Source organism: Chelmon rostratus, chromosome 4, assembly GCF_017976325.1.
Source record: "Chelmon rostratus isolate fCheRos1 chromosome 4, fCheRos1.pri, whole genome shotgun sequence".
NCBI lineage: Eukaryota > Metazoa > Chordata > Actinopteri > Chaetodontiformes > Chaetodontidae > Chelmon > Chelmon rostratus.
In genome coordinates this window covers 5,292,106-5,320,057 of record NC_055661.1, presented here as the reverse complement: position 1 = coordinate 5,320,057, position 27,952 = coordinate 5,292,106, and the positions used below count along the sequence as shown (strand labels likewise).

General features: G+C 42.5%; 1 protein-coding gene across 2 annotated transcripts; it reads left to right on the top strand.

Annotated features, from left to right (window-relative positions):
* The first annotated feature begins 305 nt into the window (after window positions 1–305).
* On the top strand, window positions 306–27,111 carry LOC121605030 (desmoplakin). 2 transcript variants are annotated; one of them, XM_041934758.1, is made up of 24 exons: window positions 306–669; window positions 2,403–2,496; window positions 3,340–3,461; window positions 3,584–3,734; window positions 5,285–5,410; window positions 5,654–5,713; window positions 5,797–5,964; window positions 6,311–6,415; window positions 6,547–6,642; window positions 8,957–9,082; window positions 9,310–9,462; window positions 9,592–9,746; window positions 9,902–10,028; window positions 10,571–10,757; window positions 11,432–11,799; window positions 11,907–12,085; window positions 13,093–13,231; window positions 13,580–13,773; window positions 14,991–15,153; window positions 15,262–15,345; window positions 15,437–15,544; window positions 15,713–15,811; window positions 16,616–17,113; window positions 20,109–27,111. In XM_041934758.1, the coding sequence occupies exons 1-24, from the start codon at window positions 398–400 to the stop codon at window positions 26,448–26,450; spliced, it is 10,116 nt and encodes a 3,371-aa protein (XP_041790692.1). In that variant the 5' UTR covers window positions 306–397; the 3' UTR covers window positions 26,451–27,111. The 2 variants fall into 2 exon arrangements, with proteins under 2 accessions (XP_041790692.1, XP_041790693.1); XM_041934759.1 differs by lacking the exons at window positions 306–669; window positions 2,403–2,496 and having other exon boundaries at window positions 3,428–3,453.
* The last annotated feature ends 841 nt before the right edge of the window (window positions 27,112–27,952 follow it).

Genomic DNA, 27,952 nt, shown 5'->3' with positions numbered 1-27,952 from the left:
TGGTCCCCCTTTTCCCAAATAGCCCCCTACTTCCAAAATGTCTTTGCTTTCCAAAACACCCCCACTTTCCAGAAATGTCAGCACTTTTTCAAACTTGTACCCAGTTTTTAAAACATGAATTGGTCCTCACAACAATACAACTGCTGGGGACCAAACACTGTGTGCCTCCAGCTGTTTGGAGGGGAGTGGCACGGAGGAGAAGATTTCTGGCTCCGCAGGTTGGGGAGAGACTGGGAGGTGTGGTCACCCGCCTCCAAAAACGGTCCTCCCCTGCTGACTGGCGGCAGTGTGCACCAGAACGACCGGTGGGGACAGGTGGAGACAGGGATACCTGCTGCGCCTCTCCTCCGCCCGGTAGCTTCCACAGAGTGCCGTTGGCTGCCGTTTCCTTGTCAGAATGAGTATGTACGGCTCTCAGAAGGCCCTGAATATGGGCCGCAGGGTCGGATCCAGAGGTGACTTGACCCAAAGTTACGCACGGAGCGAGGTCTTGCACGGAGGCGGTAATGGATACGATCCCTTCATGGACGGATACACCTACACCTTTTCCAAGTCCTCTGGAGGCGGTATGATGGGGGGCATGGGAGGCGGAATGTCAGGCGGCATGGTGAGCGGAATGTCAGGCGGCATGGTGAGCGGAATGTCAGGCGGCATGATGAGCGGAATGAGGTATGAATTTATTGTATGGTTTATTTTACAAGTAGGCTATGTAATCTGCGCGCTGCGCGCCGCCACCTGTTGTCTGTCTCTCTGAAGCAGCTGGGGGACATTTTGTTGTCCTCTCTGCAGGAGGATGCATGTCAGTCTAAAAAGCTGCATGCTGTTGAATTTTTATCGTGACAGCCTGTTTTATCCAAGTATTCATTTCGCTCCTGCAGCACGTAATAGTCATTAAGCCAAAAAGCTCTGGCATTTGCACATCAAACACCCAGTTTACCACAGGAGTGCACGAAAACAATTATGCATTGCTTCTGCAAATTCACAGCTCTGATCTTGGACATAACCTGACAGCTACATCCGTTTCATTGACATTAGGAACTGTGTTTAATGACTTAATGCTCCACAGAATAATTGTCCCAGTTTCCAAACACATTAAAGTAACATTGCACATACTTCATGACATTATGAAGTTTGCAAAGAGCTAGTGTGCATGCAGTTTGTTTGCTGAAGGAGTTACCACATTATCTGACTCTAAATTAAATAACCTATAGGACACAGTGATAATAAAACAATGCCACTGCAACAATGCCTCAGTGTCTTAACAATGACTTACAGCTTCTGTGTTTTTGCAGATTATTATTTTTTAATTAGAAATCAGCTTCTTCTGTGCAGAGCTGAGTCCCTCCCTGCAGAGGAATGCTGAGTTTGATTTATGGCTCACATTGAACTGCTAAGTTCCTGCCGCTGCTGGTCGATCACTCACTTATTCCAGAAACATGTTTGTCTGTTTCAAACCTCCCTCACTGTCCCCCACAGAGGAAACATGTCATTCTGCCACTTTAGGAAAGGCCAGAGAGCATGATCAGCATGATCACGATATGTTAAGACCGTGATGATCCTCTGAGATGAAATACGCTGTCTCTCGGTTCAGTTATTTCTTAATAATTTCATATGGTTGAGTTTCTGGTATTAGCAGGTATTTGTGCAGGACTTTTGATTGTAGTGGAAGTTGGGAAATGTAGACTTGTGGCAATAGTCATTAGAACTAGACCTATATATCAGCTGATTTCATCTTATTGCAGATATGTCTTGAACCTCAACCTTTGGAAGGTTTTTGTGACCAAAAGCTTCGTTAATAGATTTGTGCAAAGCAGAAAAGAGTGCAGATGTTTTGACCTATCCTTCATTTTGTTTGGTGGTGGTGTGCATCGGTTTAGGGGACATTTGCAGATATGTCGTTATTGGCATGTGTGTTGGCTGATAAGTAACAGCTGCAGAGAAGAAATGCTAAACATACATATATAGACATATTTTCAAATGCATGTAAAATCATCAGGACAATCTGTGGTTCCTACAAGATAAATGATCATTTAAAGGGGTCACATAGTAATAAAGTTGGGAATGACTGGTCTGAATTGTCATATTTTGGTGGTTTAAGACAAATAATGCAGTTGAAGATTATTATTCTAATGCACATATGTCAAAGTGATTCCATAAAGGGCCGTGTGGCTGCAGGTTTTTGTTCCAACCAAAGAGGAGCACACCAGGCCAACCAATCAACATCAAGGGATCATTAGTTATCAGCTGAAGACTGAGATCAGCTGATTAATTGATTCCAACCTGGTGTGCTCCTCCTTGGTTGGAACGAAAACCTGCAGCTACATGGCCCTTTATGGAATCACTTTGACATGCCTGTTCTAATGAGACTGATGGTGATGAGTTTACTCTGCTGCCCCCTGCAGTGGCTCCAACCTCAGTGCCATCCACCAGAGGGCCATGATCCTGCAGGGCCAGTGCCAGGAGTACCTGAAGAAAGCCGAATATGCCCTTCAGTCTGTGAGTCATGACTTGTTTTTTAATCCAACTTATTGGCTCTTTTCCTTCAGCGCTGCTCATAAAAGCCTGTCTGGGTCAGAGCTCATGCTGTAGGTTTTTATTTGAAAAGAAGAAGGCATTGGGTTTCACCTTCACTTCTGCTGGCAAAGAGATGCTGAAAGAATGACTGAAATGTGGTTTGGTTGTAAATGGAGTAACTGGATGAGTAGGCCCTTCATACGTGTGTCAGAACATGTAATATGATCCAGGCTGATGACAAAAGCATTTTGTTTAGCACTCTGTTGGATCTGTTTTTAGAGCTTTGAACCTTGAGTGATATTTCAACTGTCAGTGAATCCACTGATGGCTTTATGTTGTCAGATGAGTTCTGCAAGCTTTTAGTTACAGCACACACACACACACACGCACACACACACACACACACACACACACGCCTCCTCAGCTTCGTGTTCAGGAATTATTTGCCTTTCTGCAAAGTTCACCAGAAGTGCATCATGCAAAGTCATATAATTGTCAAGTTTCAAGGTGTTTCTCATGAAGTTTTTCTCTGAAGTTTTAACATTTTTGGCATGTCCACACAAACCTTCTGTAACCTAAGTACTGATGTTGTACAAGGAAACAAAGACAGAGTGTTTGGCTCTGTGTCACATCCAAAATACCCAGCAGGTAAAAGCATCAACAAAGGTTTTGCGCAACTTAAAGGTGCAGTGACATTTGCACTGAGAAGGAACACACTGTCAGGTGCTCTAAACTTTTCAGTTTTTAGACATTAGATGAATTGGACATGTATCTCTGCACTGTAGTTTTGTACACCTCCCTGAGTGATTTGTTAATGCCTTGCAGGGCAGTAACCCAGGTGATGCAGAGCGCTACATGGGGAAGGCAAAAGAGACCATCGAGCAGCTGAAGAGCTGTGCCATGGACCTGAGACAACTGGGACAGCCCAATGACAACGTAGTCAGGACGTGAGGAAGACCTCTCCCTGACTTCTCTCTTTTTTCTTCCTCTTCTGAGTTGTCTGTCTGTAACTGATATAATATGCATACAGGTCTTGCCAAATGTGCTGTCTGTCTTCCCTAATCTGTAGTTTGGAGATGTGTAAAGACCAGCTGAAGGGGGTCCACATGGCCATCACAGGCACCATACAGAGGAGGAGGAGCACCAGAGGGAGCACCGGAGCCTGGGAGGAGCCTGGAAGGAGCTTTCAAGATGCTATGAGCTGGATTGCACAGCACAAGGTGCACACACACACACACACACACACACACACACACACGCACGCATGCACGCACGCACGCACGCACACACAACATGAGACTTCCCTCTCGCAGCAGGTTCAGACGACAGTCCTGATTTTTATTGTCTTATTGGTCATATAGCAACGAAGTAGATGTAAACATCCGATTTAATTGTTGCATTTGTATCATTTAGCCTTAAGTGTGTCCTGCCCAAAGACAGACTGTAAAGTTCTGAACATTATTAAGTACTAGTGTTTATAAATGTTGTAGCACATTTGCAAGTACGAGTGCAACAGTTTAATGCATAATTCATTCAAAACGTTTCATCTCAGCAAGGCTGTCAGTGCAGAATGGGAGGAAGGAGGAGTGGAACTTCACATCGACAGCTAACCACGTAGCATTTGTCGTCACACAGTAGAAGCGGAAAAAACATTTTTTGTAAATGTTCTAAATGCAATACCTTAAAATGATCTTGAAGATGATTAAAGACCCTATGTGTGTTTTTTTTGAGCGTACAGTATTGATTCATGGGACCGTATGTTTATATGCACAGTAGGGGAGACTGGAGACTGACATTAATATCTCAGACTAAGGTTTTTTTTAAGACAGTGAGAGCCCCAGTCCGGGCTTTTTACTCTTTGTGACCAGTTTGTTTACATTTTGATTGCAGACTGTTCCGTCAGTATAAGTGTTCAGTATCTTGATTTCACTCTCAGGAACCATGATAATGTTAAACCAGCCCCCAGAATATGTCTCAAACTGTTTTTAGATTTTATGTGTATTATATTTCTAATCGATGAATCGTCTCATTTTGCATTGGTGACACAGAATCTGAAATGTACAGTACATCAATGGAAACTGCAAACAAATGAAAGCACAGATGAGATGAAGGACAATGTGAATATGCAATTCAATGCATTAATAATAGCTCTTCTTACAGCCACTTTTCTACCTTAAAAGGGGTTATTCATACTCAAAAGCTAGATTTGGTGTTGCTACAAGTAAAAGGAGTAAACCATGCCAGTGAATTGACTGATAGGACTCATTAAACTAGAACACAGTGCACACAGCCTTTACACAGTGGGGACATGGAAGCATTCCTGTCCTATGTGCTGTCCAACACACTGGATTGAAGTGGTGATGCTTGAGGATTGAAAAGAAAAAAGAACACACAAGAAGATGCACACATGTTGTTGGGAAGCACTGCAGGGAAATAGAAATGAGAAGAAGGTTTTGTTTCGTCTTTGATTCTCAGGCCAGTTTTCTTCTGGTAGATTCCAGAGATGATTTCAGTGAAAGAGGCTCATAAATTGACACACACATACACACACACAGGAAATCTGATCCAACTTGTTTCTCTGCCACCACCTGCTGGTGACAATAAGTGCATATCAGGCAAATGTTTGAAAAAACACAGAAAACTGAACTTTTGTGTCTTTTGTTTTTAGCTGCACAAATATATCCAGTGGGCATTTCTCCTGTGCCGTGCTGCATGTTGATTCCTGCAGCATGATTAGTCAGACATGTTTCTGTGGCTTTTTTTTCCCCAGCGTCTGATTGAAACAGCTCCCTGGGGAGACGATCCTGCAGCCATCGAGCAGCAGCTCGTCAGTCACCAGAAGTTCCACAACTCCATCCAGAGGAGCACCGAGATGGACCGAGCCAGAGACGACCTGGTGGGTTCACACCACTGTATGGACGCTGTGGGCTGGCATGCTTACTGTCATTATTGCTGTGGGGAAAATTAAAAGCCAAATCTGTTCTCCTTATAAGCAGAGGCCACATGAATCTATTTCTTTCTTGCATTTGTCATAGTGTGATTCAAATCCTGTTAGACAACCAGAAAGAACTTAAACAACATATTTCAAGATAACATCTCGAGAGTCTGTCACCGAATCAGTTTGATTCTCTTCCCACAGATTAAGAGAGGAGACAAAGGAAATCTTCATGCTCTGGACCAAGAATGGGACAGTTTACAGGTAAAAGAGAGACAAATAACTACAAATAATTGTGCTGTGATTGTCAGTCATGTATTTACACTCACTTCCTTCTCCCATGCCAGAAAATGTCGTTTAGTCGGACGCAGCAGTTGCAAGAACTCCAGCAGATCATTCAGGAAATGTCCAAAGAGATCATGTGGGTGAACGACAGGGAGGAGGAGGAGCTGATGTTTGACTGGGGAGACAAGAACATCGATCAGTACATCCCACGGAAGCAGGAGAGCTACTCGGTTAGTAAAACGGCCATGATTGAAAGTTCAAAGGTTCAGTACGAGCCAGGAGAGAACTGGGTTCATCTTGATACCTTGATGCTTCAGAAATCCATGTTTCAAATCAATTTCTAAGAGCCTCATTCTAGTTGATTAACATTCTTGGCAGTCCTATGAGAGTAAATTACACTAATGCCTTTTTATGAAGTTAATCTGCATCTCATAAGGGAGCAATCATCTGTGATAGATTAGATTTTGGCAGCTGCAGTCAGTCAGCCACTTAGAGCGATGCCACAGAGTGTTGCTCCAGCTGCATCCTCATGGTTTTGTGTCCCCTGTGATTATTGAACCTCTTTTTATGTAACAGAAACTGATGAGTGTCCTGGAGGACAAAGAGAAGGCCCTGAATAAACTGAAAGCCAAAGTGGATACCATCCTGAGGAACAACCATCCAGCTGCAGACAAGATTGAGGTGTGGACCTGATCCATTCATGTGCATCTTTGTAGAAATGTCAGACAAAAGCACAGTATTTACACGCATTTATAATTGTGGGAGCCTTTTTGGATTTATCTTTTGCTTTCTGTGCTTTTTCATGTTTTCAGGCTTACAGGGACACTTTGCAGACTCAGTGGAGTTGGCTCCTTCAGATTACCAAGTGCATTGATGTTCATTTGAAGGAGAATGCAGCTTACAACCAGGTAACGTGACAAAACACAAAACCTAAAGCTGCTCTAGTGAATATTCTCATACTATGTATAATGTAAAGGTGTTACTTGTAGCGCCAAACCATAAGAGAATTATCGAGGGACCTTCAGCTCTACAGAACTTTTTTTTTTTTTTTTTTTGAAATGTCTTTTTATTGAGCATTAGCAACATAGAACATAAAAATGCATAAAAAGGAATCATTGTGCTCAAATTTATATTTTAACCCCACCCCCCACCCTAAAGAACATGGTGGACACCAAACCATTAAAACTGATTACAATAAAAATAGAAGAATAGATACATATGCATACACACACATATACACACACATATATATATATACATATACACTTACACAAAAACAAATATACAAGCTATGCACTAAGCAAGAAGTAATTCACATAAATACAATCACCATCAAAAAAGCATATGGGAGAGATGGCCACCACACGTTAATTAAGTGGGCACAGTTTTAAGTTTATCTAAATGCTTCAGTACTGGATCCCAGACAGAGAAGAATTTGTCCCTGGATCCCCTGATAGTATATTTTATTTTTTCTAATTGTATGAATTGTGTTACATCACTAAACCAGTAAGACACTTTGGGTGGATATTCTGATTTCCAGTGCAATAGTAATCTTCTACGTGCAAGCAATGTTGTAAAAGCAATTATGTTTTTATAACTTTTCCTTAGTGTTGCGTGTCTTCCATCTGTGACACCAAATATGGCCATAGTTGCGTTCGGTTCAAGAATGATATTCAGTGCTTCTGACAGAACTTTAAAGATGGAAGACCAATAGGTTGCCAGGGCTGGACATGACCAAAACATATGTGTCAGGTCAGCAGAAGCGTTTTGACACTTGTCGCAGCTTGCATCTGTGTTAGGATATATTTTAGCCAGTCTTGCTTTGGAGTAGTGGATGCGATGTAGGACCTTAAATTGTATAATGCTCAGTTTAGCGCAGGAAGTGCTGTTGTTCACTCTTAATAGAGCGCTCTCTCAAGTGTCATCTTCCAAGTCCTCCCCCATCTCATCTGCCCATCCTGCCCTGATCTTTGCCAGTGTTATGCTTTTAAAGGAGGCTATACATTCACCAATTCTTGAGATAAGTCTTTTAGAATCATATGGAATTTTTAACAATTCATCTAAACCAGAGGGCGATGATATGTAAGGAAAGTTGGGATCATGATGTTGAAGGAAGTGGTGGACTTGGAAATAACGGAATAAGCTAGAATGAGGGAGGCCAAATTTGTGCGATAGATCGGCAAAACTTGCAAAAATAGAGTTTATGTACATATCCTTAAACTTATGAATGCCACATCTCTGCCAGAGAGTAAATTCATAGTCTACCTTAGCTGGAGGGAAGAGGTGATTATTATGTATGGGACTTAGATGGAGAAGGTTTTTAAAACCAAAGTTATGTCTTAGTTGAACCCAAATTTTGAGGGTGTTTAAGACTACAGGACTATTAGTATATTGTAAGAGAGGGAGGGGAAGGCTGGAGGTGACTAAGGCGCAGAGAGAGGTGGAAATGCAAGATGCTGCTTCAAGGTGGCACCAGTCGGCATCAGGAGTATGGAGCCAGTTCTACAGAACTTTTTAGTGTCATTTAGCTCATTGTTTTGGTTTTCCGACCCCCAACTTTCCTGTGTTTGTTCACTTTCACCGCTCTCATTATCACCGTCACTAGGTGCAGAGGGCAGTGTTTTAAGCAGACAAGCTCTGATAAACTCACTGTACACTGCCTACGTCGTGCAGACGTCGCTTCATGCAATGCTTCAAAAAAAAGGACGTCTCATTTCTCTAAAAACATATTTCCTCACCCCTTCTCTAATCGCATGCTCTCCTTGTCTCTCTTGTCTAAAGAGACAGATAATTCCCTCAGGTGTTGGCTAAGATTAAAACAGAGCTACCAGCAGAGTGAATATCAGACTTATATTCATTATCCGCAGTGTGTAGAATGAAAAAACACTTTGGCTCACAGCAATTGATGCTGCTTCAGTCAGGTCCAGCCTCTACCCCTCACGTTAAAATTCTACACGTAGTGGCGTTAATTGATCCAAAATGAACGTATCAGGTGATTGATCAGTCGCTGTCATGTGCTGAGACACCTCTCATCCCTTGTGATCAATGAAGTTGCCATATGGTGGTCTAAACAGTGGAGCCTCTGCTTTTGTCCCTGAAGGTTAATGTTACATTACTAAATAATGTAAATACTAAATAGCACCGTGGGAAACCCCATAATGTCTACCTAATTATCTCTATGATATGTCCTAACCTTGCCTAACATTATATGTATTTCAACAGTTCTTCAAGGAGGCCAATGAGACGTACAGCACCCTGCAGAAGGAACACGAGACGGTCCGTAAGAAGTTCACCAGTGACAAGAACACTTCACTGGAGAACCTGCTGGAGCTCCTCAAGGGACTGGAGGTGAAACACCTTCTTTTTAAGTAGCATAGTGCTGAATTTAAGCATAGATTCCTCCTGAGGCCTTGTTCATCTGACAGAAAAGATAGCAAAGAAAACTGAAGGGCTGCACCCTTTAAGTTGATTAATCAACACATTTAGTTTTATTCTTAATGTCTCTCCAAATTTCAGCCTTTATTCATTGTGAGTTTAATAATTATTGATCATGTTTTTTTTTTCATTATCTCCAGAGGGAGAAAGAGAAGATTATGGAAAACAAGAGGCAGGTTCAACATCTGGTCAACAGCTCCAAGAACATTGTGAGACTGAAACCCAGAAACCCTGAAGAGAAGAGCAGCAGCCCCATCATCGTCAAAGCCCTGTGTGACTTCAAACAGGACCAGGTCAGCTTTCTGATCATCATGTCACAGTGTCACACAGGCTGTATGTTGAAGCCACTGGTTCTTACATACACACACTGGTAATAAGCAGCTAGGATTAATCAGAAAATGAATTTTCACCGGGCTCCACAGAAGGTGATCTGTAAGGGCAATGAGGCGATCCTAAAGGACAACAGCCAGCGCAGCAAGTGGCACGTTACGGGCCCGGGAGGACTGGACATGTCCGTGCCCTCTGTGTGCCTGATTGTACCACCTCCCAATCCGCTCAGCATCAGTCTGGCCAACAAGTAAGCCGCAAAAATTGTTTGCTTTGGGTCCAGACACGTGATGATGATTTTATAACTCTGGGTCAAGAAAACATGAAATGAATTTGCGGTCCTGGTCTGAGATACAAGAAACCTTAACTGTGGTGAGTAAAGCTTTGTCTCTGTGTTTTCCCAAGGAACGAGCAGTACTATGAGGCCATCCTGTCAATCTGGAATCAGCTGTATATCAATGTTAAGAGTCTCATCGCCTGGCAGTACTGTCTCCTGGATATCAGACGCATCAACTCCCTCACCATCACCATGGTAAGAGATGAATGAACTCTCTGTTGTCTTAGATTAATGAATAAAATCCCCCAAAAAATCCAACTCCTAAGAAATAAGTGTAAAGCACTCATGTACACATACATAAGAATATATAGATAGCCAAAATACATTTTCAGGAGGACAGGCCTAACCTCTTTTACCTCTAAAGCTCATTAATTATTACATCTTAATCTTGTTTGATCAATCCATACAAAAGCAGCGTAAAAATATCAAGTTGTAGTTTTACAGGGGATTCAACCAGGCGCCAGGCCGTTGCTTTCTATGAGGGTTCATAACGTATACAGCAGACATTTTGATAACTTTCCATTCAGTATTTTTACATTTCATTTAATAAATTTCCCCACATTAAGTCCCAGTTCCCTCTGGGAACCTTCAGCCCCAAAGCCAAAAACACCACTTTCAACCCATTTTCACTCCACTCTCCACAAGCATAATTGTTGTTGTTTTGTGTTTTCAGTGAAGTGCACTTACTAACCTTTTATCTGACATAAGTCAAACATAGTGTCTCTGTGTGTGTTCAGCTAGCAAAGATGCGTCCTGAGGAATACCGTCAAATTATCAAGACCCTGGAGACTCACTTCGAGGAGTTCAAAGTTAGCTGCCACGGCTCCCAGATGTTTGCTGACGAGGACAAGAGGACCATTGAGAACCAGTTCACTGGAGCCCAGGCCCACTATGACCAGCTGGTGGTGCAGCTGCCTGCTTACAGTCAGTATTACAAAAAATATACAGCACTGCTCATGATTAAAAAAAATATCTATGTAACAAAGGACAAGATGATGGACTTATTGAGTGTAGACATAGAATACATAGAACTATATCATAGTCTGCATCCTTTATTATTTGATCAATGAAACAGAAATTTTCAGTTCATGCATTAATAATACAGAAATTTTGTTAGACTAATGGTCGTCACAAAGACCAATTTCACATTTTGTGATATTTGCTAGGTTAATATAAATATATGTAAATTAAAATCTTTTAAATGTACATTTATTTATCACACTCACCACCAAAGCTGCCCGATGCCTAAATCTATATTTCTACTGTCAAAAAATGTTTAGAAATTTAGAGTCTGCATTTGGAGCCATTGGAATAGTTGCTTCCTCAATCTGTGCCACATTTCCAATATTTTGTTCCAGTTTAGGAAATGTTTAGTTATTCATGTATGTAGTTTAGTATAACCTCTATGTCCTATATAATAATATAATACTAAGTTGTAGCATGAGAAAAACTATTGCTGAAGTGTTTGAGAATGCAGCAAATCATATTTCTGTATATACAACAGTCCACCTGTTGGACCAGAAAATTAGAAATTACTTTTTAACCATTATATGCTTTCTCCACCATTTATGAAAAACATATCTTGTGTCTACTTACAGTTGCACATCAAGAACAATTAGAAGCACAGCAAGTAGCCGAGCAGCAAAACCAGCAGCAGCTGATTATAATACAGCAGCAACAAGCCGCCGCCGAAGAGGAGGCCAGGAGGCTCGAAGAAGAAAGACGGAGAGTGGAGCTGAAAAAACTGACAGAGAAGAAGCATGCAGTTAAGAAAGAAGTAGTAAAAGTGACCAAGACGGAGCCGGTGAAGAGGAAGGTACTGGTTTCCTCCTCCCGCAGCTTATCCGAGCTGCACGCGCTCAGACTGAGGCTGGAGAGCGCTGAGGGCACGCTGAGTCAGCACGTTCACATCTGCCTTGGAGACGACGGGCTGCACGACTGTGGCCTCAAGATCAATCAGTTGGAGGTAGACACAAGAACTCAAAGCATGTAGTATTAAAACTAATCTTATTCCAAACACTTACACCCCGTATTCATTGCAATAACTACACTTGCATGTATGTTTCCCTGCAGACAGTGCAGTATGACATTGACTCGATGCGGGAGGAGTACTTACGTCTGAGGGAGCGTATTTTGAAGGAGCTGGAGGGAATGAATGATGCAGATAAAGCCGAGTTCCTCCGCAGCGAGATCGGAGTCATCAATCAAAGACTGGGCAGTCTGGAGAGCAGCTCATCAGCTTACCTGCAGCGGTAAGCCTATGCAAGCCAACGAATGAATGTGTTAAAATATTCACTACTGTTAAATTCCTTGAGAGGAATGTGCCTTTTCAGTTATAGGTGTGCTGCAGTTTATATTTAAAAGTCCATAGTATGAAAAACTTATCTGTCCCATCAGTGTTGTAATGAGAAACTTGTAAACGATGCCGGTTATTTACCAGCTAAGGGTGTTGAGTGTCTCAGCAGTTTATATACTGTAGCAAGACCTTAAAATCTAGCGCTGTGGTAGAGTATATGGAATACCTCTGTTGGCCAGAATAGAAAATACAGTGGGTTATATGATATTTTGTCTGTTTTAAAATGAGAAATGGTACCACAATTCAATTAAAATATTTGCCCATAAATATTTTATATATATATTTTATATTTTATATGTCTGAAGAAAATAGCTGGGGATCCAGTATTGATCCTTGTGGGTCACCTTTAACAACATTTCCAGGGGCCTGAGTGGAAACAGTTCACAGAACACAACATATGTAACATAGTGTAATTAACAGCCTTGCCACAAAAACTGCAGCATGATGGTGCTTTGTATGACCATCTGGTCTAAAGTCTGAAGAACATTATTAACCCTCAGAGTCGAAGAATGTTGTGAGTTAAACAGACTTTTGGATTTTGGGCAGACATCTCTGAATCACACCAGTGTCACCACCTTTAATACAATGGAAACACATGAATTGATTCCCATATTTAGGCAATTTCACTAGAAGTTGCATTTAACTGTGTGTGTAATAGTGATTGTGTAATAGCAGCAGCGATGCAACATAGAAGACATAGATCAATACTGCCTCCTCTGTCAGATGTTATTGTGTTCCTTTGTGTCTTAAAGTACCCTCGTTTTTCTCACACATTACTAAAACTCAAATGTAAAGGGAGCTACCCTAACAAACTGATCTCACCCGTCATCTACAAAATAAATGTATTCTCATTATTCTGGAATGACTGTCTCCACCTCTTCATCATTTCTTCCTCTCTGTCAGGCTGCGGGCTCTAAGAGACATGCTGGAGAGTGTGGCACGAGCTGAAGACATAGTGAAGGTTCATGAGGCAAGACTGACAGAGAAAGAGACCACCTCTCTCTTGCCCAGTGAAGTGGAAGAGTATATGTTGACCCTGAAGGTATTTTAGAAAAAATATTACATTTTCATACAATACATTTCTTGCTTTTGACATGTATTGCACTAGTAAAAAAGAATTACGTGTAATACTGCAGTTTTTCCAGCCTTGTCTTCCTCATAGCTGAGCCTCATACTTGACAAGCTGCAGCTTAGACAGAATACAGTGCATGTTAATGCATGGCTCAGTGGTCATCCATCAGTTTAAATGAGAAAAACTTGAGAAAACGTGAGAGTCCCACTATGTTGCTTATGATATACACCTTGGTAGCTTTGGCATAGCTTTAAAATATCCTGATAACTGGTAAAGGATGTCGCATTTGATGGGTGTTTCCTGTGTGTTAATATGTAGACAATTAAAGCAGAGCTGGATCAGAAGAGGGATGTTCTGGCCTCCATGGAAGCAGAGTTTGGCAAAGCAAGCCACTGGAATGGCCAGGTGGGTGGGCCCTTCCACAGGTGTGACATGATGCTGTCCAAATACAATGACCAGGTGGGCCTGCTGTCAGACCGCTGGAGACGAATCCATGCACAGATTGACACCAGGTACGTTTCTCTCTCTCTTATATCTAGTTAATACCATGAACCCTTTGACCTGTGTTTCAGAACAAGTGACTATTACACCAAACCTGATGACCTGCAGTGTCTACGTGTGAAGCTCTTCACAGACATTGTACAGGGTTCAGGGAGTGTGTCACATTGTCATCTACTCCGTGGTCAGCCATCTAATTAGTTGTCGTATGTCAAACCTAATCTAATTAAATGCCTGGATCTGAGGTCTGTTTCACAAAAGTAATGTGTGAGCACTACAGTTAAAATTAACATGAGAGGAAATTAGCTGATGTTGCAAATTGCTGCTTGCATGTTGCAAATTTGGTGAGACAAACCCCTTATCCTGATATTAAACTGTTTATCTACATGGACTGCTGGACACAGCTAGTGCTGAAACTATTAGTTGATTAGTTGATTAAAACAACAGATTAGACAACAGTTTATTAAGCAAGAATGTAAAACATTCACTGGTATCAGCTTCTTTGAAAGACCTGAGATTATGATGTTTCAGTCTAATGAATGAATATGTTAAAATAATCACTATTAGTAAATTTTTTCAGAGGAATTGCCTTTCAGCAACCTGTAGACCATCTGGTCTAAAGTCTGAAGGACATTATTAACCTTCAGAGCGGCAGAAAGTGAGTTAAGCAGTGACTTTTGAATCTTAGGCAGACATCTTTGAATCATACCAGTGTGACCACCTTAAATACGATGGAAACACCTGAGTTGATTTCCATATTCAGGGAATTTCACTAGAAGTTGAATTGAAGTGTGTGTATGAGTGATACCAGTACCAGCTTCTTCTTTGTAGCTTGTGTTCGTTAAATTCTGAAATTGGCCACCTCGGGATTTTGGACTGCCGATGGGGTAAAACAATTTTAAGGTGGCATGTCTGGGAACTTGGAAAGTTTGGATTGATATTTTTCACTATTTCTTGTCATTTTATAGATTCAACTATTAATTAATTGATTTATTGAAAAAGTAATTGGATTACTCTCTAATGGAAATAAGCATGTATTACAGCCCTACACACAGGACAACTCTTTTACACCAGCCCTCATCACATTGCAGCTTTATGTAAAAGGGAACCCACTCAGTCCTTCACACTATCTCTCATTAATCAGCACTTATCAAAGTGTCTGTTGAAAAACATACCGAAGGTGGATGAAGATGGTGCTTTATTTGGAATTGGTTCTCTTCTTCTTGCTCAGATTACAGGATTTGCAGTTGTATCAGCCTCAGCTGCGGCACTACAAGCAAACCAGCACATCCCTTTTTGACTGGATTGATGCCACACGGAAAAAACAACAAGCCCTGCAGGCCACCAAGATAGACAGCATCCAAGCCTTGAAAGACCATATTAATGACCAGAAGGTGTCCTGCATTTTACCAATTTAACTGTAGCTTACAGTTTTGTGGGTCTGTGTCCATGTGTGTGAAGTCATCAAACATCTGACATCTTTATATTATTGTGTTATCAAGGCCCTGAACTCAGAAATCAAATCAAAGAGGGAGACAGTAGAAAGTGTGCTGAAGGACAATGAGGCCTGTGTGAATTCTATCAAGGTGAGGAGGCCTACATATCCATATAGACTTCATTCATTCATTTCAGAATTGATTTCATTTTATGAATTTCATAACATTGTTGGTTTTACAGGACTATGAAACAGACCTTGCCTCTTACACCTCTGGTTTAGAGACTTTGCTCAACATCCCCATTAAGAGGACAATGCTGAAGTCTCCATCTATGGATCTTAATCAGGAGGTAATGAAACCAAATTTGAAATGCTGTCTCTCATGAAAACACAGAAGCAACTTCAGTCATATGGTGACCCACTTGTGTCTAAAAATGTGTTTTGCCATTTATTTGTGTGTGTTAGAAGAGGGGATTATGTGGCGTTGTATGTACACTGATCCTGTGTCTTTGTCTCAGGCTACGCAACTGCAAACCCGTTACATGGAGTTGCTTACCCTGTCTGGTGACTACTACACATTCCTGGGAGAGCTGCTAAAAAACATGGAGGAGCTCAAGGTACCAGTGTACTGTGTGCATTGTGCTTAGCTTTTATCGTCATCCTGCCCAGGAACAATGGAAAAACTAGCTAAATTTGTGACATTTACATGATTATGAATAATGTTCATTGTCTCTGACAGATAAATTAGATTAGATTAAGTTAGTTTTAAATTGCGTTTACTAAGTTGTGTCAAAGTAAAACCTTTTAGTGTTGTAAATTCAAAGCTTTTTAGAATTTATACCCAATTTTGCACTTTTCCTCTCCTCCAGAGCACGCATCAGAATTTTTTATTGTTTTGGTTTTATGGCCCACACCTGTTTTGGTTCAGTGTAACCACTTGCATCAACCACATCCCCAGCTGCAGCAGGCAGGTGTTTCAGCCAAAAAGTTAAGATTAACCCACTGTACTGCACGCTCATGACCAAATGATTGGCAAAGTTAGAAAATAGTTGGTGAAGACAGTTTCTCATTTAGCATTTTGAAGCTAAAAATCAAGATTTGTCCCCTGAAGTTGATGGAGACCTAAACAGAGCTAAAAGGAGAGTAAATATTGGACTTGACTCCAGCTGAATGTAACATTGCATCATATCAGCTTGGTGCTGATAGGGTAATAATATGACAATGTTGTGTTTATAGTTTGTTGCGGTGCCCCCAAGTGTCCAAAAAATCAATGATGCAGGTTTAAAGAAATGACAGATTTTCTTGGACGTTGGTGATTCTGTGATTCAGTTAGACCCATTCAAATCAGTCACCCAAGTACACTATGGTTAAGTGTTATGTTGTCATTACAAAGTATAACAAATTTTCATCTTTGCTTACAGATTCGTAACACCAGGATTGACCTGTTAGAGGAAGAACTTCGGTTGCTGAGGGAGGACATCCAAGACCGCAACGCCAAGAACAAATCTCTGGAAGATGCTGTTGCCTGCTACCAGCTGGAGTTGTCCCAGTCGAAGGACCAGCTGCTATCGATGGAGGAGGTGAAGCAAAGCACTGCGTTGCAGTGCAGTGCCACCAAGGACAGCCTAGATAGCACTCAGAGTCAGCTGGCAGACCTCAACGATCAGGTGACACGTCTCAACTACTTGCTTGAGGAAGAAAAGAGAAAGAGGAGGTTGGCAGAGGAGCGCTACACTCAGCAGCAGGAGGAATATGAGTTGGTGCTGAGGAAGAGGCAGAAGGAGCTGGAGACGGTCAGCTGGTCCAAGATGGAGGTGGAGAAGAGTGTGGCAAATAAGGAGCATGAGAATGAACAGCTGCGGCGGCAGCTGGCTGAGGAAGCAGCAAGGGTCAAGGAGCTACAAAAGGAAATGTCAAAGGTAAGAAGCCAATGCAGTACGGAGATCAATAACTTAAAGCTCAGCTACGAATCCCAGATCCATGTAAGCCGCACAGACATCCAGAGGCTGACAGCCCAGAGGGAAGAGGACACAACTGAGCTCCAGCTGCAGTATGACAGGATGCTGGCAGAGCGGAGGAATCTGGAGGAGGAGCTCAGGAGGCTTAGGATGTCTGTCAGCGAGGCTGAGGAACAAAGGAAGAGGGCAGAGGAAGAAGCTCACAGTCAACGTGCTGTCATCACAGAGGAAGGGCGCAGGAGGAGAGAACTGGAAAGTCAGGTAGATGTGCTGATGAGGCAGAGAGATGAGGAAAGCAGCCGGTATTTGGAGGAGCTGTCTGAAGTCATGAAGAGTCTGCGGGAGAAGAATGAGGAGCTGGCCTACACCACACACAGTCTAGAGGAGGAGACCCGCAGGAGAAGAACTATAGAAGAGGGGCAGGGTGTGCTTGAACAGACTTTGGCCCAGGTGCAGGTGAAGCTAACCAATTCATCGATGACTGCGAACCAGCTGGGGGAGTGCGAGGTGGAGCTTCAGACGGTGCGCTTGGAGCTGGAGAGGGAGAGCAGGGAGAGAAGCAGAGTAGAACAGAACATGAGCAGGTTACAGGGACGCATGAAGGACCTTCAGGCTGTGAGAGATGGCCTGGAGAGCCAAGTGGAGAATCTAAGGAAGGCTAACCAAGAGGAAGTTGCCAGAAGAAGGCAGGTAGAAACAGAGCTGGAAAAAAACACATTAGCTATGACAGAGTACACCAGCACCATTAACATGCTACGCCAGAGCCAAGACCAAGCCAGCATGTCACAAAAGAGAGGTGAAGATCAGCGTCTTAGGTTGCAGGAGGAGCTGGAGAGAAGCTTGAGACAAAACAAGACCTCTGCAGAGCACATGACACAGCTGAGCACAGAGCTGAAGGCCCTGCAGCAGCAACTCCTCCAGGAGCAAGCCAGAGTCAAAGAGGCAAAGAAAGGTGAGGAAGAGTGTCTTAGGTTGCAAGAGGAGCTGGAGAGAAGCTTAAGACAAAACAAGACCTCTGCAGAGCACATGACACAGCTGAGCACAGAGCTGAAGGCCTTGCAGAAACAACTCCTCCAGGAGCAAGCCAAAGTCAAAGAGGCAAACCTCAGGAATGAGGGTCTTTACAGAACTATAGAGGAGAGAAGTAAGGCATTGAATGAGAACACAGTTGAGCTTAAAAGGCTGAAGGAGTTGACAGAAACTCAGACCAAAGAGAGGCTGAGGCTGGAGGAGGAACTAAGGGCAGCGCGACATGATAAAGAAGAACTCTTGAGATCCAAACAGGAATGTGATGATGAGCTCTCCTCCCAGATTACTGCCCTGGAGCTGCAGCTGCAGGCCAGTGAGCACAACAATATAGATTACCGCAGCCTGATCTCAGAGCTCTCCTTGGAGAGAGAGAAACTCAAGATGGAGACTGAGAAAATACAAAACCAAGCCACCGAGGTACATGGAAGTTTGGCACTTAGTCCTGGACTGCTCTCATCTTTCCAAATCAGAGTCCTAATCTGGATCAATCAAGTGGCTTTCACTGTCTGTAGGAAAATGTTTGCTTGCATGCAGGAACACCTTTAGAACCCCTGTAGATGCCTCCCACTTGGTAACTCTGATTTGAACTCATACATCTGTATGTGTTTGAATTAACTTGCATGTCAATCACTTGCATGCAAACATGATCTGTGCCTCTCTGCCTGCTGAACTCCACTGTCTTCCTGCCCGCACTGTGCAAATATTTGCAGTTTGCATGCTTTTTTGCTTTCACATCTTTCGTCCCGAATGATCAACACTGTCAGTGACATGATTATCATTGGTCCTCTGGTCTATGGTTTGATTATTGTTTTTCATATTATTGTAGCATCTTACTGGTCTTTAAGAAACATTTTGCAAATTTGTAAAAACTGCACTGATGTACACTTAAAATATCCAGAATTTCTCAAAATATTTGAGGCACTTCTTCTTGCAATTTTAGACCAGTCTATCAAGATTGGTGCCCATCTATTGGCATTATGTAATTGTGCTGTTTTACAGATTTACAGAATGTAGACAGTAACTAGTCCAGTCTGAACAAAGTAATAATTAAAATAGTTAGTGTGCTGATTTTGTAGTTGTAGTTACCATAAACATGTAGTGTATAGTTTGTCTGCAGGATTAAGAGGATTGATTTCATGCAGAAAATCTTTTTCCAGTGGATCATTTTCTTTTAAAATTGACTGCTGTAATGCCACTGTTATGACCCTGTATAACAGCCACTACCTACCTACTTACTTTTAACTTCCCAGTCTTATAAGACATTGTCTTGTTTTTATATTTTGCTGATGGGAAATAGCAGTTTGCTGAGTACATTACTAATTTAACAAAGCAAACTGCATTTTGGAGGAGCGCACACAGACTTGCTATATTAATGTATTTTAACTAAAATGTAATCAATAACATAATAGCTTTTAGTTTATTCAACTGATATAAATTTAACACTGCGCCATTTTGTGGTTACTCTATTTTGTCACATTTTGAGTAATATAGATGCAGGACAAAACAGCAGGAGCAACAACAGAACCGAATCATTCAATTTGCAACATCACTTCTGTTGCTTTTAATTGCATTGATAACTAAAATGTTGGACCTCATTTCAGTAATCTGCAGCTGGCAAAATGAAAAGAGCAAGTATGTCTGCTCTCCTCTTTGATGTTATTAAAGTTTACCGTAAGATTTACTAGCACCAGTATTTATTGGGGTTGTAGTGCAATTTATTTTGATAGCAGCATTATGAATTCTGATTTTAATTTTATTTTCATCCAAATCTGTTCTATCCAGTGTCATTAATTGTATGATTGTATACTATGATGTAAAATGCAGAAAATAAATGTATTGTTCTTGATATATTTAGATTTATTAATGTATTTTTGAGTTGACTAACCTTTTGTCTCTGTGCTCTTTCTCTGCTTTTCCCTGCCTACAGACAGCAGCCATGATGCAAGCCATTCAGTCCCAGTACAGTGAGATTGTGATGGAGAGAGATGCACTGTTGCTGAAACTGCAATTGTCAGAAAAGGACAAAGATCGCATTCAAAGGCTAGAGGAGGAACTCAGTCACATTAAACTGTCCCTAGACTCTGAGCTTCGCAATAAGCAACGTCTACTGGAGGACAATGAGAGGGTGAAGAGGGATTTAGGTTACTGGAAGGACCAGTATGATAGTAAGCAGGGCCTGATCAGGCAGTATGACACAGACAAAGAATGTCTGGAGAGGGAAAAGAACTCTTTGAAAAGTGAGATAGAGAGGCTGATGAGGGAACTTAAGGAGCTTGAGGAGTCATATAAAAGTAGGCTAGCAGCCCTGCAAAAGGAACTACGAGAGATGACCATTGTCAGACAAGCCATGGAAACTGAGCTGAAGAAACTTAGAGAGCCCCCAACATTGGATGGTTCCACTGTGGTTTTTGATGGCGTCCGCAAACCAGTCACAGCAAACCAGTTGCTTGACTGTGGTGTTTTGGACAAACCAACATTCAGTCAGCTAGTGAAGGGGCATAAAACTATCCCTGAAGTGTCTGCTGACAAAAAAATCTGTCTAAAAGGGACAGGCCCAATTGCTGGGGTGGTAATTGAAGGTCCGAAGGGTCCAGGGTCTATTACTGGACCGCTATGCAAAATGACTTTTACAGAAGCCAAGAAAGAGAATCTCCTGCCACCAGATAGCATTGATCTGCTACTCGATGCTCAGGCTGCAACAGGCCACATAATTGACCCCAGGACTAATCAGAAGTTGACAGTTGAGGAGGCGTGTAATCAAGGTGTAGTTGATGAAGAAGACAGACAGAGGTTGCTGGCAGCAGAAGCTGCAGCAGTAGGATATAGTGGTCCTGGCACAAGCAACCCCCTTTCAGCATTTCAGGCCATGAAGAAAGGACTGATTGACAAGAACACAACACTGCGTCTGCTACAAGCCCAGGAGTCTGTGGGGGGTATCCTAGATCCCATACTCAGTGTGTTCCTTCCCAAAGAAACAGCCATTGCTCGTAACTTAATTGATGATGAAATATGTCATGCTCTAAATCAGAGGCCTGAGCTTTACCTGGACCCAGAAACTGAGGAGGGTATAACCTACACATCAATGAAGAGGAGATGTAAGGTAGAGCCACACACAGGCCTTCTACTTCTTCCTGTCCCTGAAAAGGTAGACCCCTCCAGACTTGTCTTTGATGGTGTCCGTAAACCAGTAACAGCACAGCAATTGCTTGAATGTGGTGTGCTGGACAAGCCAACATTTAAAGATCTAGAAAAGGGAAGGAAAACTGTCCCAGAAGTGTCTGTAGACAAAAACGTTAATCTGAAGGGGACTGGTCCTATTGCTGGGATTGTAGCTGGGAGTCAAGGCAAAATGTCTTTGTCAGAAGCAAAGAAACAAATGTTGCTATCCGAAGATAGTGCAGATTTGCTACTGGATGCGCAGGCTGCCACAGGTCACATCATTGACCCCAAAACCAATCAGAAGCTGACTGTAGAGGAGGCATGCGCCAGAGGGGTGGTGGACATTAGAGATCGAGACAGATTGTTGGCAGCAGAGGCTGCTGCTGTAGGATACAAGGATCCTAGTGCAGCCAAGCCTCTCTCAGTGTTTGAGGCCATGAAGAAGGGAATTGTTGACAGGAACACTGGGCTACGCCTGCTACAGGCTCAGGAGTCTGTGGGAGGCATTCTAGATCCGAATCTCAGTGTGTTTCTCCCCAAAGATACAGCTATCAAGCGCAACCTTTTTGACGAAAACCTCCGTCAAGTTCTAAACCAGATTCCCAAGTGTTACCTTGACCCAGAAACAGAGAATGATGCCAGTTATGGGGCATTGAAGAAAAGATGCAAGACAGAGCCTCACACAGGTCTGCTGTTTTTGCCAGTCACTGAGAAGCTAGACCCTTCCAAACTGATTTTCGATGGTGTTCGTAAGCCAGTAACAGCTCAACAGTTGCTTGATTGTGGGGTTCTGGACAAACCAACATTTAACCAGCTAATGAAGGGAGAGAAAACTGTCCCAGAGGTGTCTGTGGATAAAAAGGTTTTTCTTAAGGGGACAGGATCAATTGCTGGTGTTGCAGCTGGACCTTTAGGGAAAATGTCTTTATCAGAGGCCAAGAGACAGATGCTAATGCACCCAGATAGTGCAGATTTGCTACTGGACGCCCAGGCTGCCACAGGCCACATCATTGACCCCACAAGCAATCAAAAGCTGACCGTAGAGGAAGCTTGTGCCAGAGGAGTGGTGGATATTAGGGATCGAGATAGACTCCTAGAAGCAGAAGCTGCTGCTGTGGGCTACCGGGATTCTTGGACAGCTAAGCCTCTTTCAGTATTTGAAGCAATGAAGTGTGGATTAATTGATAGGATAACTGGGCTACGCCTGCTGCAGGCCCAGGAGTCTGCAGGGGGCATTCTGGATCCCAACCTCAGTGTGTTCCTCCCTAAAGACACAGCTATAAAGCGCAACCTTTTGGATGAAGACCTCTGTCATGCTCTAAACAAGAGGCCTGAGTATTACCTTGACCCAGACACTGAGTTTGATGCCAGCTATGGAGCTTTAAAGAAAAGATGCAAAACAGAATCTCACACAGGCCTGATGCTTCTGCCAATCTCTGAGAGGAAAGACCCTTCCAAACTGATGTTTGATGGTGTCCGTAAGCCAGTCTCAGCACAGCAGTTGTTTGAATGTGGAGTCCTTGACAAGCCAACATTTAATCAGCTAGTGAAAGGGGAGAAAACTGTTCCAGAAGTGTCTGTGGAAAAGATGGTCTATCTGAAGGGGACCGGACCCATTGCTGGGGTGGTGGCTGGACAGCAAGGCAAAATGTCTTTGTCAGAAGCAAAGAAACAGAACCTCCTTTCTGTGGACAGTGCAGATTTGCTACTGGAAGCACAGGCTGCCACAGGCCACATCATTGAGCCTAAAACCAATCAGAAGTTGACTGTGGAGGAGGCATGCGCCAGAGGGGTGGTGGACATTAGGGATCGAGACAGATTATTGGCAGCAGAGGCTGCTGCTGTAGGATACACGGATCCTAGTGCAGCGAAGCCTCTCTCAGTGTTTGAGGCCATGAAGAAGGGAATTGTTGACAGGAAAACTGGGCTTCGTCTGCTGCAGGCTCAGGAGTCTGTGGGAGGCATTCTGGATCCCAATCTCAGTGTGTTCCTACCCAAAGATACAGCTATCAAACGCAACCTGTTGGATGAAAACCTCTGTCAAGATCTAAAGCGAAGTCCCACTTCTTATCTGGACCCAGAAAATGAGAATGGTGTCAGCTATGGGGCTTTGAAGGAAAGATGCAAGACAGAGCCCCGCACAGGCCTACAAATTCTACCAGTCTCTGAGAGGGCTGACCCCTCCAAACTGCTGTTTGATGGTGTTCGTAAGACAGTCACAGCACAACAGTTGCTTGATTGCGGAGTCCTTGACAAATCAACGTTTAACCAACTGATAAAGGGGGAGAAAACTGTGCCAGAGGTGTCCGTGGATAAGAAAGTCTTTCTAAAGGGGACAGGGTCAATTGCTGGTGTTGCAGCTGGACCTTTAAGGAAAATGTCCTTTACAGAGGCAAAGAAACAAAGGTTTATGTCTTCTGACAGTGCTGATATGCTACTGTATGCTCAGGCAGCCACAGGCCACATCATTGACCCCAGAACAAATCAGAAATTGACAGTAAAAGAAGCGTGTGCCAGAGGTGTAGTGGATAAGGAGGATCAATCAATGTTGTTTGCAGCTGAGGCTGCAGCTATAGGTTATAGAGATCCAGATACTGCCAAGCTCCTGTCAGCTGGCCAAGCCATGAAGAAAGGATTAATCAACAAGAACACAGCTCTACGTGTACTTCAGGCTCAACAGTCTGTCGGGGGTATTCTGGACCCTGCCCTGAGTGTATTCCTACCCAAAGACATTGCCATGGATAGGGATCTCATAGATAATGACCTATACCAGGCCCTGAATCAGTATCCTGAGTGCTATCTGGACCCAGACACCCAACAAGCAACTACCTATGTATCCCTGAAGAAGAAATGCAAAGCAGATCCAAGTACAGGGCTTTTGTTTCTCCCTGAACCTAAAAAGCCATTAACTGTACAAGGGCTCAGGGATCAGGTGTCGGTCATAGATCTAGTAGATGCCAACCTGCTGAAACGTTCTGATATTGACCAGCTGAGGGAGGGCAAATTGACGAGTCAGGACATTGAAGACCGCCTGTGCTCGTACCTGAGAGGTTCTACCTGCATAGCAGGAGTTTATGATGAGGCCAGTGATAAGATAATGCCCATTTATCAGGCCATGAAAGATGGACTGTTGCGACCTGGGACCGCTCTGGAACTGCTTGAAGCCCAGGCTGCCTCCGGCTTTATCGTTGATCCTGTCAACAACCTTTACATGACTGTTAGGGATGCCTACAGTAAAAGACTGTTTGGGCCAGAGTTTAAGGATAACCTGCTATCAGCAGAGAGAGCTGTAACTGGTTACAAACTGCCTGGAACAGACAAGACTATCTCTCTTTTTCAGGCAATAGAGAGAGGTCTAGTGGAGAAAGGTCATGGTATCCGTCTGCTACAAGCCCAGATTGCAAGCGGTGGTATAATTGATCCAGAACACAGCCATCGTATTGATGTGAACGTAGCCTACAAGAGAGGTTACTTTGATGAAAAGATGAACAAGATCCTAACTGATCAGAGTGTTGACTCTACGGGTTTCTTTGACCCTAACACAGAGGAAAACCTAACTTATCTGGAGCTTAAGAAACGCTGTACCACAGATAAGAAGACTGGCATTATCCTTTTGCCTATCATGGACAAGCAAAAACAAGAATCAACTCTGAAGAACACTCTGAGAAAGAGGAGAGTGGTAATTGTGGACCCAGAGACTAATAAAGAGATGACGGTGCGTGAAGCATATGATAAAGGGTATATTGACTACAACACCTTTCTGGAGCTGTCTCAGCAGGAGTGTGAGTGGGAAGAGATCACTATCACTGATCCAGATGGTTCCACACGATTTGTTATCATTGACAGGAAGACTGGTAGACAATATGATATTACTGAGCTGCTTGAAAAGCAAGTAATTAGTCAAACAGACCTTGATCAGTACAGATCACGTACCATCACCCTTACTCAATTTGCAGACATCATTACCAACAAGACCAAACATGGGTCGTTATCATCATCATCATCAACTTCAAGACCATCAGCAGCCACACATACATCCTCAGTGGCATCATCATCAACAACATCGGCATCTTCAGGTATGTCTTCAATGACATCACCATCATCAACTTTAAGAACATCAGAAGCCTCAGTTCCATCATCAGTGATATCATCATCATCATCATCATCATCAGTCCTGTCAAGACCCCTATCACCCACTCTCGCCAAGATGACCACAACAAAAACAACTGTTGTCACAGAGCGAAACACTACGGTCAGCAGTGCATCTCAAGACTCACCTGATTGCCTTAGAAATATATCCAGTGTATCTATCACATTGGCCTCCCCTGTTGAAGCAGTGGGAGAACAGGCACCTGTGGGTGCCATCTTTGACACAGAGACTTTAGAGAAGATATCCATCACAGAGGCTCTAAATCGTGGTCTGGTGGATTCCATCACTGCCCAGAGACTATTGGAGGCCCAGGCCTGCACCGGAGGAATCATCAATCCCACAAATGGCCATAGGTTTGGCATCCAAGAAGCCTCTCGCCTGGGTATAATAAATGATGAAATGGTGCCTAAGCTTAAGCCTGCCCAGAAAGCCTACATTGGCTTTGAAGATGTAAAAAACAGGAAGAAGATGTCAGTTGCTGAGGCCATGAAGGAGATGTGGCTACCATATGAGGCAGGGCAGAGGTTCATGGAGTTCCAGTTTGTAACAGGGGGGCTTTATGACCCAGAAATGGGCTGTAGAAGAACCATAGAACATGCTTTGAAAATCGGCTGGCTGGATGCGAGAACAGCTGAGAAGCTCCAAGACATCAGCCATCACACAAAGAACTTGACCTGCCCTAAGAGCAAACTTAAAATCTCTTACAAAGAGGCTCTGGATAATTGCCTGGTGGAGGAAAATACTGGAGTGAAAATGCTCCAGGCCTCATCTGTGTCTTCCAGAGGAATCAGCAGTCCTTACAATGTCTCCTCTGCCCCAGGATCTACCACTGGATCAAGGAGTGGCTCACAACGAAGCTCACGCAGGAGCAGCGTGGATTTCGGCTCCCCCAGCTCCACATCAACTAGTCGCTACAGTCAATCTAACTTCATCACCTTCTCCTCCACATCCACCAAATAAATCAAGAAGAGGTCCTACACATTAATGTTCTTTTCTTGCAAATATATCAGAATTGGTTAAGAGCATTTTGATAATTCAATAAAGAACTTTAGAAAATGCATGTGTAGTATATGAAGAAAAAAATTAAAAATTACTTTTGCATAGTTTTAGACTTTAGCTTTGGTGTGGTATTGCAATGCTTTTAAAAATGCTATAGTTCAAATGATCATGAAGATTAACACTACCAAGATATTTTTTGTGGAAAAGGACTACCGTATTAATGGAAGCCACCTTAAGGTATTTGGATTGGAAATAAAGTATATGTGAATGTAATTGTTGGTTCCTATAAAAGGCTTAGAAATAAGTGACATATTCTTGCATAAACATTTTTCAAATATATTTCTCAAAATAATGGAATGTCATTTCTTTTTAAACTTTGCATTGGTAATGACGCAATGATTTTATGTTTACATTTGATATCTATCTTTTGGAGGGGAGGGATGCAAGGTTGGGATACATATATTTACATTAACTACTTTTTTTTTTTACTTAATCAGTTGTTAACCATTGTTTTTTTGTTTGTTTTTTACTGAATCAGTTGTTAACCATTGGTTTATTGCTGTTTAGTGCTCCTGTATTGTAACACTTTCTCAATATCTCAAAATAAAAGCTAACTTTTGAATCTTTTGCTCACATGGATTCATGACTGTTTTTATTCATGGTCAGTTTCATGCACAACAAAAACACTTTTAATAGGTACATGTAAGATATCAGGGATATTCCTCAGTTTGTATGCAGATGTAATAGAGCCCACATTTTCAGACTCTAACCATACATAAAGAGTGGACTGTTGAGAAAGTATTGTTTCAGTTAAGTCACAAGTAATCAAATGAAATGTCAAGAATGGAAAATGAGAGCTAAATATGCTTGAACAAAATGTCTGCATTGATATCATGACGGAACTATGCTTCATGTTACAAATCATGTAGGCTTTGTTGCTGGTTAAATTTGTGCATTTTGGACATTTACTGGCTATGCCCATAAAAGGAAACTTCTTTCAGGGCAATTAGAGTAGTTAAAAAAAAACATATGATTTAAAAGTACTTATTAAAGTTTAAAGGCTGGTTCACCTTGAAGTAGGTACACTTCTGGTTAAGCTGGTCAAACAGTACCAAATAAAGCCCTTTAAGCACACCTCAGAAAGAGCAGGCTACGAGTGTGGGTAGTGGCCGTGGGCGTGGAGGACATTACGCCGGAAGAAATACTTGCTCTGCTCTGAAACGCCTTCAAAATAAAACTTAGGGACCGTAATCATTTGCTTCCTTTGTGCACACAAGTTTTACTGTAGATAGGCCACGAGAAAGCAATTTCATGGGTTAACTAATTTGGCTGAGCTGGTTTTATACTGATACTATAGGCAGTATAAAAATAAACAAACAAACAAAAAAACTACTAATGAGCCATGTTAGGCATTTGTATTTCAGTTACAAGTTACAACGACTATTTTATTTCGATAGTGTCAC